General features: G+C 46.1%; 1 protein-coding gene across 1 annotated transcript in view; it reads left to right on the plus strand.

The window, feature by feature from the left end:
* The window catches only part of LOC138246886 (uncharacterized), a 727,672-nt gene extending 713,119 nt beyond the window's left edge, over nt 1–14,553 (plus strand). The window contains exon 8 of the mRNA XM_069201635.1: nt 14,417–14,553. Coding sequence (XP_069057736.1) covers nt 14,417–14,553 — 137 coding nt within the window. The remainder of the gene's footprint in view (nt 1–14,416) is intronic.
* Nucleotides 14,554–14,915: the final 362 nt, after the last annotated feature.

Genomic DNA, 14,915 nt, shown 5'->3' on the forward strand with positions numbered 1-14,915 from the left:
GCCTGTAAGTGGATTGAAGAGGCCCAAGAAACCTTCAGGGTTATGCTGCCTCTGTATTCCGTTTTCACACATTTAATTGCAGCAGCTGCATGTTTAAGAGGAGGTGCTTTGGGCACCAGCACCGGCACCGGCACCTTTTTATTTACAAAATAAACACTGCCCTTTGGGCATATTTGAAAAAAGTGTGCTGCGCCACTTTTCTTGCACCCGTTAGCACCCCCTAACGCTACCATGTGTTCGTCATACTTCAAATACTGAGCACCATGGTGGTAGTTAGGGGACTAACGTCAGATTTTTTTATGCTTGTCCGGCGCTTTGCAGGATTAGCAACAAAAATGTTGACGCTAATCCTGCAAAGCACCCAGAAGCCCATTGTGACCAATGAAAGCCTCCTTTTAATGCTTGCTCTGAGCAGGCGTTCATAGTGCTAGAAAAAAATGAGGCAAGAAATCTGTAAGATTTCTTTGCGTCATTTTTTAGCCCCCTTAACAGGGGGGGTGCCCCCTTTGCATACATTATGCCTGGGGCAGGCATAATGTAGCGCAAATGATTACAAAGTGACGTAATGCATGCATTGCACCACTTTGTAAATATGGTGCAGCATTTTTGGCCTTCTAACGCCACATTAGCTTAAAAACAATTACACTAATGTGGCCTTAGAATGGTACTAGGGGCTGTTAAATATGCCCCTATTTGGCATATTTGAAAAAAAGGTGAGCTGCACAAAGTGCTGCACCACTTTTCTTTCGCCCCTTAGCGCTCCCCTAACGCCACCATGTGTGCACAGTATATTTAAAATACAGCATAACATGGTGGTAGTTAGGGGACTAGTGTGAATTTTTTATGATACTCCGGCGCTTTGCAGGATTAGCGTAAAAAATGTTGATGCTAAACCTGCAAAGCACCCAGAGGCCCATTGTAACCAACAGAAGCCTCCTTTTAACGCCTGCTTTGAGCAGGCATTAAAAGTGCCAGAAAAAAATGATGCAAAGAAATCTTGCAGATTTCTTTGCGCCATTCTTTTGCCCCCCCTCTAACAAGGGAATGCCACCTTTGCATACATTATGCCTGGAGCAGGCATAATGTAGCGCAAAGGGATACAAAGTGGTGCAATGCATGCATTGCACGACTTTGTAAATATGGCACAGCGTTTTTGGCCTTCTAACGTCATAATGTAAAAAAAAATGACACTAATGTGGCGTTAGAGTGGCGCTAGAGGCTCTTATTTATGCCCCTATATTTTAAGTGGCTAGCTGAGTGGATTAGTAAAGCCAGCCTTTACATGTGCTTTAAAACACATGAATATATGTGAAAGGGGAGAGATGGAGAGATGAGGGGCACATTTGTCGGGTGGTAGTGAGTGAAACCGAGGAGGAGGTCATGGGATAGGGAGCACCACAATATACTATCGCACAGGGCGCCACCAGTCCTAAAGCTGGCCCTGGTTATATGCCTACAGTTGTGTGTGTTCCAGCCTGATTGCTGATCCATTTGCTGTTGATTGCAAAATCTGACTTTGTGGACAGTGCTGGTGTCACCCAGGACAAGGGTAGTTGTTGACTGTATGGATAAGTGTTTGTTAATCCAAATGGGGTGTCACTGCATTGTGCTATGTTTGGTATGGTAACTATTTCATCTTGTGTTGTCCAATGTCAGCATGTATGGTGTTAAAATTGTCACCTGATATGGATTGTACATTCGTCTCATGTGTGGAAGCTAGAGTTTTGCTTGTCCATATATGGAGGGTGTTCAGTTGTTCTACCTTTCGTTGCATTTGACTGTGCATGTGTCCATTTTGATATGTGTACGTTGCAGCTACTTCTTCTAGATTTATGGCCCATGCTGTTGCAGTTGTATTTGCTTTCTTGACTTGCACTTCCACATTCTGCAGATGGGCATGCCACTTGGCTCTACTATTGTTTGTCCCTGAGATACCTGCAGGGCCAGTTCCTGAGCAAATGCTGTTTTAGCGGCGTGTGCAAACTGTAAAGTGTCCCAGTGCAGCATCCTTCCCCGAGTGCTTTTGGTGCCCCAATCCCTACTGTGCAGGTATTATTTGCATACTGGGCTTTGTATATTTGTCTCTAAAACTAATGTGCATCCCATTGTCTTTCCATTGAGTTGCAATAAGGGTGATGTGTAGGTCCATTGCAGGGCTGTTTCATGAGAGAAGTGTTTGTGTTCTATGACAAATCCATACATATGTGTGTTCAATAGGACGACAGTCCATAGCATGTGTGCAATGTGAGGGTGTCAGTTGCATTTGTAGACGTGAAGTTGCTGTGTTGTTGCTGTTGTGTGACACAATGTTGTGTATTCTTCGCTGTCCCTGTGCCTGAGATGGTCAAATGTGTGTTTTTGCCTAGTGTTGCAGTGCAGTGTCAGTGACCTGCCCAGAGAGGGCATTTAATGACTGTGAATGTGTCATACATTGTAAATGACTCCGACTGTGTACAGAATGACATGTGTATTTGCTACACGTGGCCTGTGCCCCATATCATGTGGACACCGGCTTGACGATCTGTTGTTGAGATCAATGACAGGTTAGTGGGTGTACTTACCGTCAGTTGTGTCCACGACTGCGTGGATTTTGTGCACCTTCGAGGATCAGCAGCAGTGGCAGGACATGTGTGATGGGCTCCATGGCGGTGCAGGACGTGTAACGCTCCCTGCAGGTAAGTAGTTTGCTTTATGCTCTCCATTTCCACCTGCTGGGACGTGGTGGTTGAACCGCCACAGTTTCTTTGGCAGTGTGCAACATCATAACAAGTCCGGCAGAAATACAGGCTCCAACAGCTTGTTTGTCCTGCCTTATTACAGCAGCGGTCTGCGCTGCTTGGTGGTGCCGGCGGCACCGTTGCGGTCTTTTCTCTATAGGCCCCTCCACATCGTCATACAGTGGTCCAACTGCCAAGCAGATAGCGGTCGGACCTCCGCCATGGTGGTGCATGGACCGCCAAACTCGTAATCAGGCCCTTACCATTCTCCTTCCAGTGTAAGCAACAGTAGGGAAAGTGTTGGACCTTAAATGCTTTGGGTTTACTGTTCCCTTTCCAGTCTAAGAAACAGTAGGAAAAGTGTTAGACTCCGAAACTATTTATTTTACTATCCACACTGCAAGCTAACCTACACTAATGAAAGTGTTTGACTCTAAAGGGGTCAGATTTACTATTTGCACTCCAGCCAATTAACAGTGGGGAAAGAGTTGGACTCCAGAGTGTTACATTTGCTATTCGCACTCCAGTCTAGGCAACAGTAGGGAAAGTGTTGGACTCTGGACAAGTTAGATTTATTAGTCACACTCCTTTCTAAGCAACAGTAGGTATTAGAAATTGGGTTTGTGGCGTATGCACCCTGATCAAGCAGGAACCACAATCCTAGTGAGGGTAAGTCACAAACATACTCTAAATTAACCTGTGCCCACCCTCTGGTAGTTGGCACAAAGTACACATGCTTAACTTAAGAGGCAAAGTGTAAGGTATTTGTGCAACTCTTCAAACAGTAAAACAGTGGAAACACCACACAAAAAGATACCACATCTGATTAGAAAAATAGGCAAAATCCAAAAGGTAAAACCTGTGTTATGAATTTATAAAGATTAAACTGTTAGATAGTGCTTAGAAGCGAAAAGCCTCAACTGTGAAAATCGTGTCACGCCGGACCGGGTCAAAGTCAAAAGTTCAGGCCGACCCTGTTGGAGCGAGGGCCGGCTACAGGGACCCCATTGGGCCCACTAAGCCAAAGTACCTTAAAATCCTAGTGTGGGATTGTTGCACTGGTTTCGAACCATGCCATTAATCAGATGCGTTGATTTTCCCCATGCAGATAAAAAGATACATTGACGTTCCCCATGCCGCTGTGGCAATGTGTCAGAGCCAAGATACAATGGAGTTCAGGTGCAGAAGCCGGCAGTGTCGACATCGAGGCGATGCACTGATTCTGATGAGCCCAGTGGCTACTATACAGAGTTTGTCGAAGTTTTTCAAGCTTGTTGTCAACAGGGATGCAGGCACCTTGTGTTGAAGAAAGCGATGCATTGGTTTTATCCATACAACGGCAGAGATGTGCTGGTTCTGTCCATGCAACGGCAGGGATGCAGTGGTTCTGCTGGAGCAGCAGCTGAAGATTTACTCCCAAGGGCCCACTTGGAAATGTCAGGCTCACAGATGGCAGAGTCCAGTTGCAGTGTTAGGTTGACTGGAATATGTACCTGAGACTTCAGATCAGGAGACAGCTGTCCTTTGGAGTCACTCTGAGTTTTGGGTTGGAGAGATGCAGGTCCAGTCCTTCTCAACCATGTGAGAAAAGCAGCAGGCAGCAGGTCAGCACATCCAGGCAGCAGATCTTCCAGAGCAGCAGTCCAGTAAAGTGGCAGTCCTTGTAGCAGCACAGAAGTCTTTTTTCCTGGCAGGGTATCCACAGGTCAAGAAGTGTACTGAATTTCTAAGGTATGAGGTCTGGTTTTTATACTCAGTGGTGCAGTTGAAGTGGGGTAGACTTCAAAGAAGTCTCTGAAGTGCACAGAGGACTTGCTTTCCTGCTCTGGCTCCAGACTCACTACAGGGGGGTATGCAGCCCTTTGTGTAGGGACAGGAAACAGCCTATTCAGGTGTAAGTGTGAGGCTGTGGCCAGCTCCTTCCTCCCGAGCTCCCATTGTGTGTAGCTACCCATATGAAATACACAAAACCCAGCTGGCAGCTGCCCCAGACAAGTGATCAAAGACAGACATCAGGCCCCAAATGGCTTACTTAAGAAAATGCCAATTTTCTAATAGTGGAATTTTTACAATGTAAAATCTAACTTCAATGTAAGTTGTTATTTTAAATTGTGATTCCAGAGATACCAAACTCAAAAAACTTATCTCTTCCAGACTGTGAATTACACTTATAAGATGTAATAAGGTAAAGCCAGTGTTAACCTATGGGAGAGAAAGGCCTTGCAGTCGTGAAAAACAAATTTAAGAGTTTTTCACTACCAGGACATATTAAACTTAAAAATACATGTCCAACTTTTTAAATACACTGCACCCTGCCCTCTTGGCTGTTCAGGGCCTACCCTTGGGGTGACTTGTATGTATTAAAAGGAAGGGTTTTCCCTGGCAAAAGGCTTTTATTGCCAGGACAAAATGGCAGTTTAAAACTGCACACACACAGGCTGCAGTGCCAGGCCTGAGTCATGTTAAAATGTTACCTAAGTGGGTGGTACGAGCAGTGCTGCCATCCCACTGGTAGCATTTGTTATTCAGGACCTGGACGCATGTAGTACCACTTCACTAAGTTCTCACAAGTAAATTAAATAGGCCCTTTAGGTGTAAGCAAGTTCTACCATGTTTTAAGGAGAGCACTCAAGCCTTTTCGCACTGGTTAGCACTGGTAAACTGCACAGAGTCCTAAAGCCAGCAAAAACAGTCAGCAAAACAGGAGAGTTGAAGGGAAAAAGTTAAGGGAGAATGACGCCAACGGATGCCAGGTCTAACACTTCTACTTTAAAAGACATGGGGTCCCTTCTCAATTGATCTGTTTGTATTTAGACTGAATTTCACACTTCCCCAGTTTTTCAGTTGGAGACCAGGCCCTGTGATGCTAGCCTCAGACGCATTTCTCCATCTTTTAAATCAGAGAATGCTGTGTGCCATTCCCTGTGCCTCATGATCGCTCATTGTCTAGCAAAGAAGAGAACATGTTTCCCTAATAATATCCCCCTCCTGGCCATCCCAGATATGGTTTCCAGATCTTTTACAAATGTCAGTAGCCATCCTATATCTACTTCCTTGCATTCTGCATCTCCTAACAAACCCCAATGGACAACTCCACAACCTGGTGTGAAATGTTCTGGAATAATCTGGTCCATCCTGGGACTTTCGACACCAACTCTTACATTCATCTCCAAAGCATGGGCTCCAGGAACCTTTAGGGTTTACAAATCAGTCTGGAATGCTTTGACTCATTGGTGTGCGGAGTCAAATTCAGATCCCTTTTTGGCAGATGTGACTAGCTTAGCAAATGTTTTGCATTCCGTAGCAGCTTCTGGGAAGTCTTACAGGTCAGTAAACACACAGAGATTGGCAATTTCACTACATCGGCATTATATAGCAGGCAAACCAATTGGTGAACACCCTCAAATTTGCAAGCTATTCAGTGGAATAAGGATTAGTATTCCTTCTTCTCCCAAATATACTCATTAATGGGATATTGTTGTTAAAATGTTCATGTCTTAGGGCCTGATTTAGATGTTGGCGGTCACAGCGCCAAGCTGCATCAGACGTGGGCCTGAAACGACTGTGACGTTGAAAGTCTTCTGCCCACCATATTTAGATGTTACAGTTCTTCAGGTTGATTTAATGATGGCGGTTCACTGACAGTGGGAGACTGCGTCTGGACTCAATGTACTTCATACAATGGCAGTGGCTATGGAAGGGAGGTAAGTGACACACACACACTGTCCCTTGCCATAGAGGTACCCCCGCACAACACATTACATAACACAACACATACACAATAATCCCATTGCCAGTCCGATACAACAGAAACCGTACATCACAAAAACACACATTGAGAACATGCTGCAATGTACACACACCATTGACATTACACCCACACACCACACAATCCCAACAAACAAAATAACTATACACTCAGCTACACAAACACACTCCCACATTCACAACTACACACATCACAATGACTGCAACAAAACACTCACCTGAATGTAATTCACAGCAACACGTCATACACAACTTCACAACAACATCGGTCTCACATGAAAGTGACGCACATACAGAATACAGACACAACCACATCACCCACACCCGCTCCCACACCTCAACCAGCCAATCGCACATACAATTACAGACTCTCATACTCAACTTGCAGCACAACATGATATGTACAGGTCCCCTGGTAATGTGCCCACATGGGCACAGTTGACAGGTGTCAATGTAACATCATTGCCAATGAATACTGGCACCATATTGACAGCGGTGTATGTGTCCGATATGTGTTGTGTACCAGTGTGTCCCAACCCGTGTCTGACCCACTTGTGTCCCCAACATATGCATGTCACAGTGCTAAAAAAAAAATACTGTGACATGGATATGTCTCCAGGGGTCCCCACCTCCCGTGTAGTGCCCACCCAAAGTACCCTGGCAATGAGGCATCTCTGCCTTGAAGTCTGTCTACGGGGGTGATATTGTGTTTACTATGTGGGTCAGTGGCAGCAGCGATGGCAAGTGTTTTCCATTCGTGTCCAGTCACACATGGGGTGGAAAGTGTAGAAAAGCTGAGTTTTGACCCCTTTTCCCCTCCAATCTGCCAAATAAGAAGTGGTGGTTGGACGCCCACTTTTTCCTTGGCGGTAAGGCACATCTAAATCTGCATAGCGCGAAGGCTGCCTGCGGTCCCGCCAGCACCCCATTTTACCTTTCCTGTGGTCGACACAAGCGGTATTTCTTAGCAGGGGCAGCGGTTCGAATGCAGTTTTTCATCTATGGGACTGCCAACATCTAAATAAGGCGGGCAGACCGTTGTAGTGGCAGACGGGTTTCCAATCAAAAAGTCGACGACAGGACCGTTACCGCCAACATCTAAATCAGGCCCTTAGACAGATAACACTGATTTAACACTTAAATAATTGTCAGAAAAATGGACCATGCTATTACGTCTAATTTATTTTAAGAGAGTTTCTGATGTAAAAGCTTGAGTTTTTTTTGGCTCTGTGGTTTATTATTCAATTTTAAAGAGAGCAAAACCTTTTCCTCATTTCAATAAATAAACCACATTATCCGGTGTCTTCAGCAACCCTAGCTTGTTGGGTAAAGTGGGTAATGTCCCAAGCGGTAATAGATGAATCAATTTTTGGACCTCATTTCTCCAGAGATGCCATTGCATGTAAGGTTTTTTGGTACAGAGCCAGACTTCAAGACCTTCTGAGAGCAGCTGAAGGGTCCTCAGATTTCATATTTAAATCATTGTATGGCGAACTTGTTTCGGACGCATCTTTTGCTGTGATTAATTTGCTTTCAAAGAAAATATTATGAGCCGGGCTCACCATGAAATGTGGATTTTCTAAATATTCATGTAGGAATGTCCTAATGTTATCAATGACACGCAGGTGAGCATTATCCCACCGATTTAGGATTTTCATTATTAATTTAAGTTTACCCTCCCATTAGCAGAATATTAAAGATTTCTTTTTTCACAGTCCTTGAATCAACAATTCAATTAACTTCCTGAACAATCAAAGGAAAATGATGAATGGCTAGCATTTATCCTGCACATGGACATTTGTATTTTCTTCATTGTTATTCCAAGTTTACAATGATCATCTGCCTCATGCATCAAGACAGAGGAGGGACAAGATGATGGAGAGCATGTTTATAAAGAGGACTAATGATAGAACTGTGACTGTAAGACTGCAGCCTAGCACCTAATCCTGCTGGCTATTGTAGTCCTGTTAATGTTCTTCAGTTTTAACAATTTACTGTTTGAAAAAACTGGCTGTTACTGAATTAAATGGCAAAAGGCAGCATAATATGAGCTTATGTGTCTTTAATACAATTACAACTTTTTTACATGAATATTTGGAAAATTCACACTCTATATAAAAATTTAGGCCCTCAATATGAACACGGCGAGAAAGGCCGCTCCGCCAGTGGTGGCGGTAACTACCGCCAATAGTCAGGTGGTCTGGGCGGACAAATTATGAACCACATGAAAAACAGGCAGTCTGAAAACCACTCACCGCCAGCAGAAGACTGCCAATAACGATGGCAGAGGCCGCCAACAGGCCGACGGAAAGGCCCTACACACCCATTAAATAATTAATCACCAGACTGCCGTCTGTTCCGGGGCGGGAACCACCGACATGCAAAGCCAGGCAGAAACAACCCAAATATAAGGAAACACTCACCCGGGGCTCACACAACACGCCGAAGCAGACATGGATAGAGAGTTGCAAATCATGCCAGTCCTGCTCCTTGCCAAAATACCTCCACAACTGAGACTGCGGACGAAGACGACGACGGTAAGTAACGCAACCTACTAAACAAAGGAAGAAAGGGCACAGTTACATATCCACCCACTCCACCCAACCCGCAAAGCACCCACAACCCCTCACAACAGCACAATCCATACACCCCAGAGCAAGAGGTACTTACCCGACACAAGGCCAAGACAACCTGCCTAAAGTACACACATGTGCACAACACCCCCCACAAAGAAACGATGAACCACGGATCCAGAGTGTGTCAAAACCAACATTAGCCACACAAACCTTTTATTAAGCTCCATGAGCAACAGAAGTCCAACAGAAGGCCAATGGCCAGTCCATAGTTCAAAGTCCGATGGGCCCAAATGGCCCCAACTTGACTACCCACAAGTGCAAATGGTACTCCACCTTAAAGGGGCAACAATGGGGCATCCAGGAACCTCAGGTAACAGGGACAGGGGCTGGTGGAGGTGGGGATTTACACCTGGGGGGCTTGGCTTTACATTTGGGAGGTGGAGGAGGCTTGGGTCTGGTCTTTGAAGCTGGTGGAGCAGCCTTGGACTGGGGTGCAGCAGATGTACCTGGGCCAGCACGGGGTCTCTTGCTCACAGGGGAGGTAGCACGGGAATGGAAAGGGTGGACAGGGGCAGGCTGTGACGTGGGAGGAGTGGACAGGACATGAGGTGGGCACGTTTAGGGATGAGACAGGGTGGGCCAGTGGGTTTGAATAGGTCAACACGGGATAGGAAACGTTTTTTAGGAACAATCGGGGTGGACCTGGAGGAAGGTGTGGGAGTGGAGGTAGAGGGAGTGGTCGTGAAAGGTGTAGGTTTGCCTGATGTGGGTGCAGGTGACTGTGCAGTATGCTGAGGTGTTGTGGATGTGTGTCAGGTGTGTGGGTTTCAAACTTACCAATGTGTGCAATTCTTACTGTTGGGTTCCATTGCTGGCCGTGGCGGTCTGTATCGCCAATGGTCGTTCGACTTCCACTGACGACCGCAGCTGTGATTTGTGCATCATTATTTAGAGGGCAGGGAGTTTGTTTGCTCGGTGGTGGCGTGGTGGGATGTCCTGCATTTTCACTTACAAGGTCCTGGCGGTGACTGGTGGCTGGGAAGTTTTTGACGGATTCAGATTTTTGCATCTTTATATGGCGGGTTTCTGTTCACCGCCAATGGCGGGTTTCTGTTCATTGTCACCACGGCAGGGAACGGTGTTTACTGCCATGTTCATAATGACCCCCTAAATGTCACCAACACATTCTGTATTCTGTAGGTTCAAGTACTTTTAAGGCAGTGGTATGTGTGAACAATGTCAGCAGATACTGTGTTATTGGAGTAGTTCAAGGTGTGAATCTAATAGTGCTGTGATGATAAAATGCATTGTTCTTTTAAACTGTGATTATCTTGATTCGTAATGATGTTACATGAGTAGTCAAAGTGCTTATTTGGGTATGTCACAGATGCTTAGCTGGTCACCGGATATTACTATTACATCATCAAATCAATTGCAATATTTGTCTGAGCACCTCAACATTTGAAATTAATAATCAAAATGTATAAACACTAAAACATTCTTCCTATTAGCTTAGCGCAGATTGAACTTGCTTGTTCTTAAGTTATTCTTGGCTGATGTTTTGAGTGAGATCATGCAGATACCCATCTGTTGTTTCTGGGATTGCCTACCTAGTCTGCACCATCCCATAATGTTTAGAGTGACCCACCCTATCAATACAGCTGAAAAAGAGGGGCATTGTGAGATCGCTGTAGACACCTCAGTTGTAGCATAGGTTTGCATGGTGCACACCAGAGAGCTCAGGAAATGTCAATAATAAGGTAACAGTGCAAACCAAAAATAGAGACGCATCAAGAGTTTTTGGAATGCCTGATGTTAGTCTTGACAGCCTTAGGGTGGTCATCTCCCAACTTTATGCCCGCCTCTCTCCATTTTTCTGACTCTGTTTTTGCTGCTTTTAGGACTCTGCACACTTTACCACTACTGTCCAGTGCTAAAGTGCATATGTTCTCTCCCCTGAACATGGTAAAATTGGTTCCTACCCAATTGGCATATTTAATTTACCTGTAAGTCCCTAGTAAACTGCACCACATGTACCCAGGGCATGTAAATTAAATGCTACTAGTGGGCACTGATTGTGCCACCCACATCAGTAGCCCCTTAATCATGTCTCAGGCCCGCCATTGCAAGGCCTGTGTGTGCAGTTTCACTGCCACTTCGACTTGGCATTTAAAACTACTTGCTAAGCCTTAAACCCCCCCCCCCCCCCCTTTTTCTACATACAAGTCACCCCTAAGGTAGGTCCTAGGTAACCCACAGGACACAGTGCTATATAGGTAAAAGGCAAGACATGTACTTAGGTCTTTCACATGTCCTGGTAGTGAAAAACTCATAAATGTATTTCCCAGTACTGTGAGGCCTGCACCTCTCGTAGACTAGCATTAGAACTGTCATCATATACTCTTAAGTGGTGGATTCTGATCTGGAAGAAGTAGCCATGTCTTGTTTGGTGTTGCCAGAATGGTAATAGAAAATTCTGTTTACTAATGAAGCTGAATTTAATATTACTATTTTAGAAGTGCATGTCTGGTGTGTGCCCGTTGACAGCTCCCTTTGTGCATTCCACCCAGACAACCACTAACACAGGACACTAAGGGCCTCATTCCGACCCTGGCCGGCGGCAGTAGCCGCCGTCCTGGCGGGGCCCGCCAGAATACCTCTGCGCGGTCAAAAGACCGCCGCGGTTATTCTGGGTTTCCCGCTGGGCTGGCGGGCGACCGCCAGAAGGCCGCCCGCCAGCCCAGCGGGAAACACCCTTCCATGAGGATGCCGGCTCCGAATGGAGCCGGCGGAGTGGAAGGGGTGCGATGGGTGCAGTTGCACCCGTCGCGATTTTCAGTGTCTGCATGGCAGACACTGAAAATCTTGGTGGGGCCCTGTTACGGGGGCCCCTGCAGTGCCCATGCCATTGGCATGGGCACTGCAGGGGCCCCCAGGGGCCCCACGACACCCCATACCGCCATTCTCTTCCTGGCGGCCAAAACCGCCAGGAACAGGATGGCGGTATGGGGCTCAGAATCCCCATGGCGGCGCAGCAAGCTGCGCCGCCATGGAGGATTCCCCAGGGCAGCGGGAAACCGGCGGTGCACCGCCGGTTTTCCGTTTGACCGCGGCTGTACCGCCGCGGTCAGAATGCCCATGGGAGCACCGCCAGCCTGTTGGCGGTGCTCCCGCGGTCGTCGGCCCTGGCGGTTTTTACCGCCAGGGTCAGAATGACCCCCTCAGTCACATCTGCATTCATCTGCATACTGATTGGGTCTTCCTGAGCAGGAAGGGTGGAGGGGCTCACACTTACATTTCAGAGGCCAATGGCCTGCCCTCAGGCAATGGACTGGTAACCCACCACAGGGATCCTGGCAGACAGGACTGGGCTGAAAGGGAAACTTCTGCACCTCAAAACCACTCTTTGAAGTTTCCTAGACTTACAAGGGATTTGTGGGTATATAAACTGGGTCTTTGACCCCACCAAATCAGACACTTCTGGACCTACACCTGCACTCTGTCAGAGGAACGTCCTGGCTGTCCAAAGGACTCATCTGGACTGCTTTGCTGAGAAGGACTGCTGCCCTACTTGTTGCCCTGCTGCCCTGCTGGCCTCTGACTCTGCTGGAAGGTCTCTGCCTTCCTCCTGAAGTTCTCTCCAAGGGCTTGGATTGAGCTTGTCTCCTGTTACTGAAGTCTCAGGTCCAACAAAGACTTCACCTATTCAAGAAACTCCTTGTGTGTCAAAACTCGATGCAACGCCTGCAGAAACTGACGCAAAGCCTGCATCGCGGCTGGGAAATTGCCGCACCGCCTGGAACGATGAAGCACCGACTTCCCGACGGAGAATTCGAGGAAGCGCCTCCCCTGCAACAGAAAATTCAATGCATCTCCTACCGGATCGATGCAGCACCTGCTCCTTCTACCGAGGCGTCAAGGATTTTGAATGCATCATCCATTGGCATCAAAATATTCCCACATCGCAGTGAGGAACCAAGAGTGCACACCTCAAAAATGACTCAACCCCTTGCAGCATGCAAAGAAATTACGCATCACCTGTGCCACACCAGAAAATCTGACGCAACACCTTATTTTCCAATGCATCTCCTCCTCTGCGGTCCCCGTGCGTTGGTTTTGTGGGCGCAACGCAGGTACTGTAACAAAGAAACAACTGTTGCTTTCTAAGGATTGAGACTCTTTTAAAACTTTTAAAAGTGACATTTCAACTTGTGCTTATTAGATCTTTGTCATTTTGCCTTATTTTATTCAGAAAAAAAATTGCAATTTTTTAAAACCTGTGTGGTGAATTTTTGTGGTGTTTTCACTGTGTTACTGTATGATTTATTGCACAAATACTTTATACATTACCTTTTAAGTTAAACCTGACTGCTCAGGGCCAAGCCTCCAGAGTGGGGGGGGCACAGGATAATTTAGATTGTGTTGTGACTTACCCGGACTACGATTCTGCTCCCTACTTGGACAAGGGTGAATACTTCTGCTAACTAGATACCTCATTTCAAACACCTGAGTACTGTCATACTAGTCCAGGCTGCAGGACAGATGTGCAGTATGGGTGCTTGGCAAATGTTTCAGGGCTTGAAGCCCACAACATAATGAAGGCAGAGATAGAGATGCGTAGTAAAAGCTATGTGAATCTCTTAATATTGGCGTAGTGGCTCTTAGTGCAATCGTAATAAAGGTATATATTGAAAGCCTCTGTTAATGTTTTAAAAAGGACAGTAAATATGCTGAAGAAAAACACTGTTCTTATTTTCAACATCTACTGCTCACTTGCCTGCTGTACTATGAGAGGGCATTTGCATCATATATACCATTGCCTTGTGCTGCGAAGGGTCATTGGTTAATTTTTCCTTTAAGGAGATACATTTGTCCCATCCCTTACTGGGAAATGTTAGCAAAATACTTTGTTAAATATACTCTGTAGCAGTGTGAACGTGGCCCGTTTTCGCTGCATTACCTTTGCCTTGTCAAAAAAATATACCTAAGTCTGGCCTTACTTATGCCTAGCGTCTTACATATTTCACCCGAGGTTGCCCCTCTACTGTCATGCCCAGGTCCCGGCCTAACACTCAGAACTATCTGGGACCAGATGTACAATTATTAGACCTGCAGCGGCTTCTGAAATGTTTGGTGTGATGTGGCTAACATGTTGCTGTTGTTCTTTCTCTGTGCGTGTGTTCAAGGTGGAGGGTCCTACCTTCAATCCAACGATAACGATTTGGAAAGTAATGATGGGGTGTTTGGAGGAGGAGGGAAGCCTGAGGTGGGTGGGGGCAAGGAGGGTGGAAGAGCAAGCCATGTACATTCTGAATGACTTTCTTGATGTCTTGTGTGTTTTTTCTTTGTGCACAGATGGAGGTTGTTATGAGAACACAAACGAGGAAGTGAAACCATGTCCGAAAGGCAGTAATTCTGATGCTACCGTCTTATTCTTCATACTGAACGGAGAGGAGGCCATGGGCATGCCGGGTGAGACTTTACACTCATGAATGATGAACAGATGAAGGAAAATGGTGTAGCAAGAGTGCCTTTAAGATAAAAATGGAAACAAAGAAACTTGGTAATAAAAGAAATACATACTTTTGGATAGTCATGCCAGAGACGTGTGCCTGCTGGACTAATGATAGTCATGTTGTGACAACCATAATGAGTGGCTTCCATCATCCCTACCCCCGGAAGCACATACGAAGTTCTCCAGTATTGGATCTTTCATAGATTCACATGCATAAATCATCCCAGTCGTCAAGGTGGGAGCCTCACGGTAACCTGAAATACATATAGCAGTACATTTTACACACTACGCCTCAAGGGCCTCCTTAGGTTCTTTTATAGTCTATCCATGTCGTTTTGC

The sequence above is a fragment of the Pleurodeles waltl genome, chromosome 7 (genome assembly GCF_031143425.1).
Source record: "Pleurodeles waltl isolate 20211129_DDA chromosome 7, aPleWal1.hap1.20221129, whole genome shotgun sequence".
NCBI classification, from domain to species: domain Eukaryota; kingdom Metazoa; phylum Chordata; class Amphibia; order Caudata; family Salamandridae; genus Pleurodeles; species Pleurodeles waltl.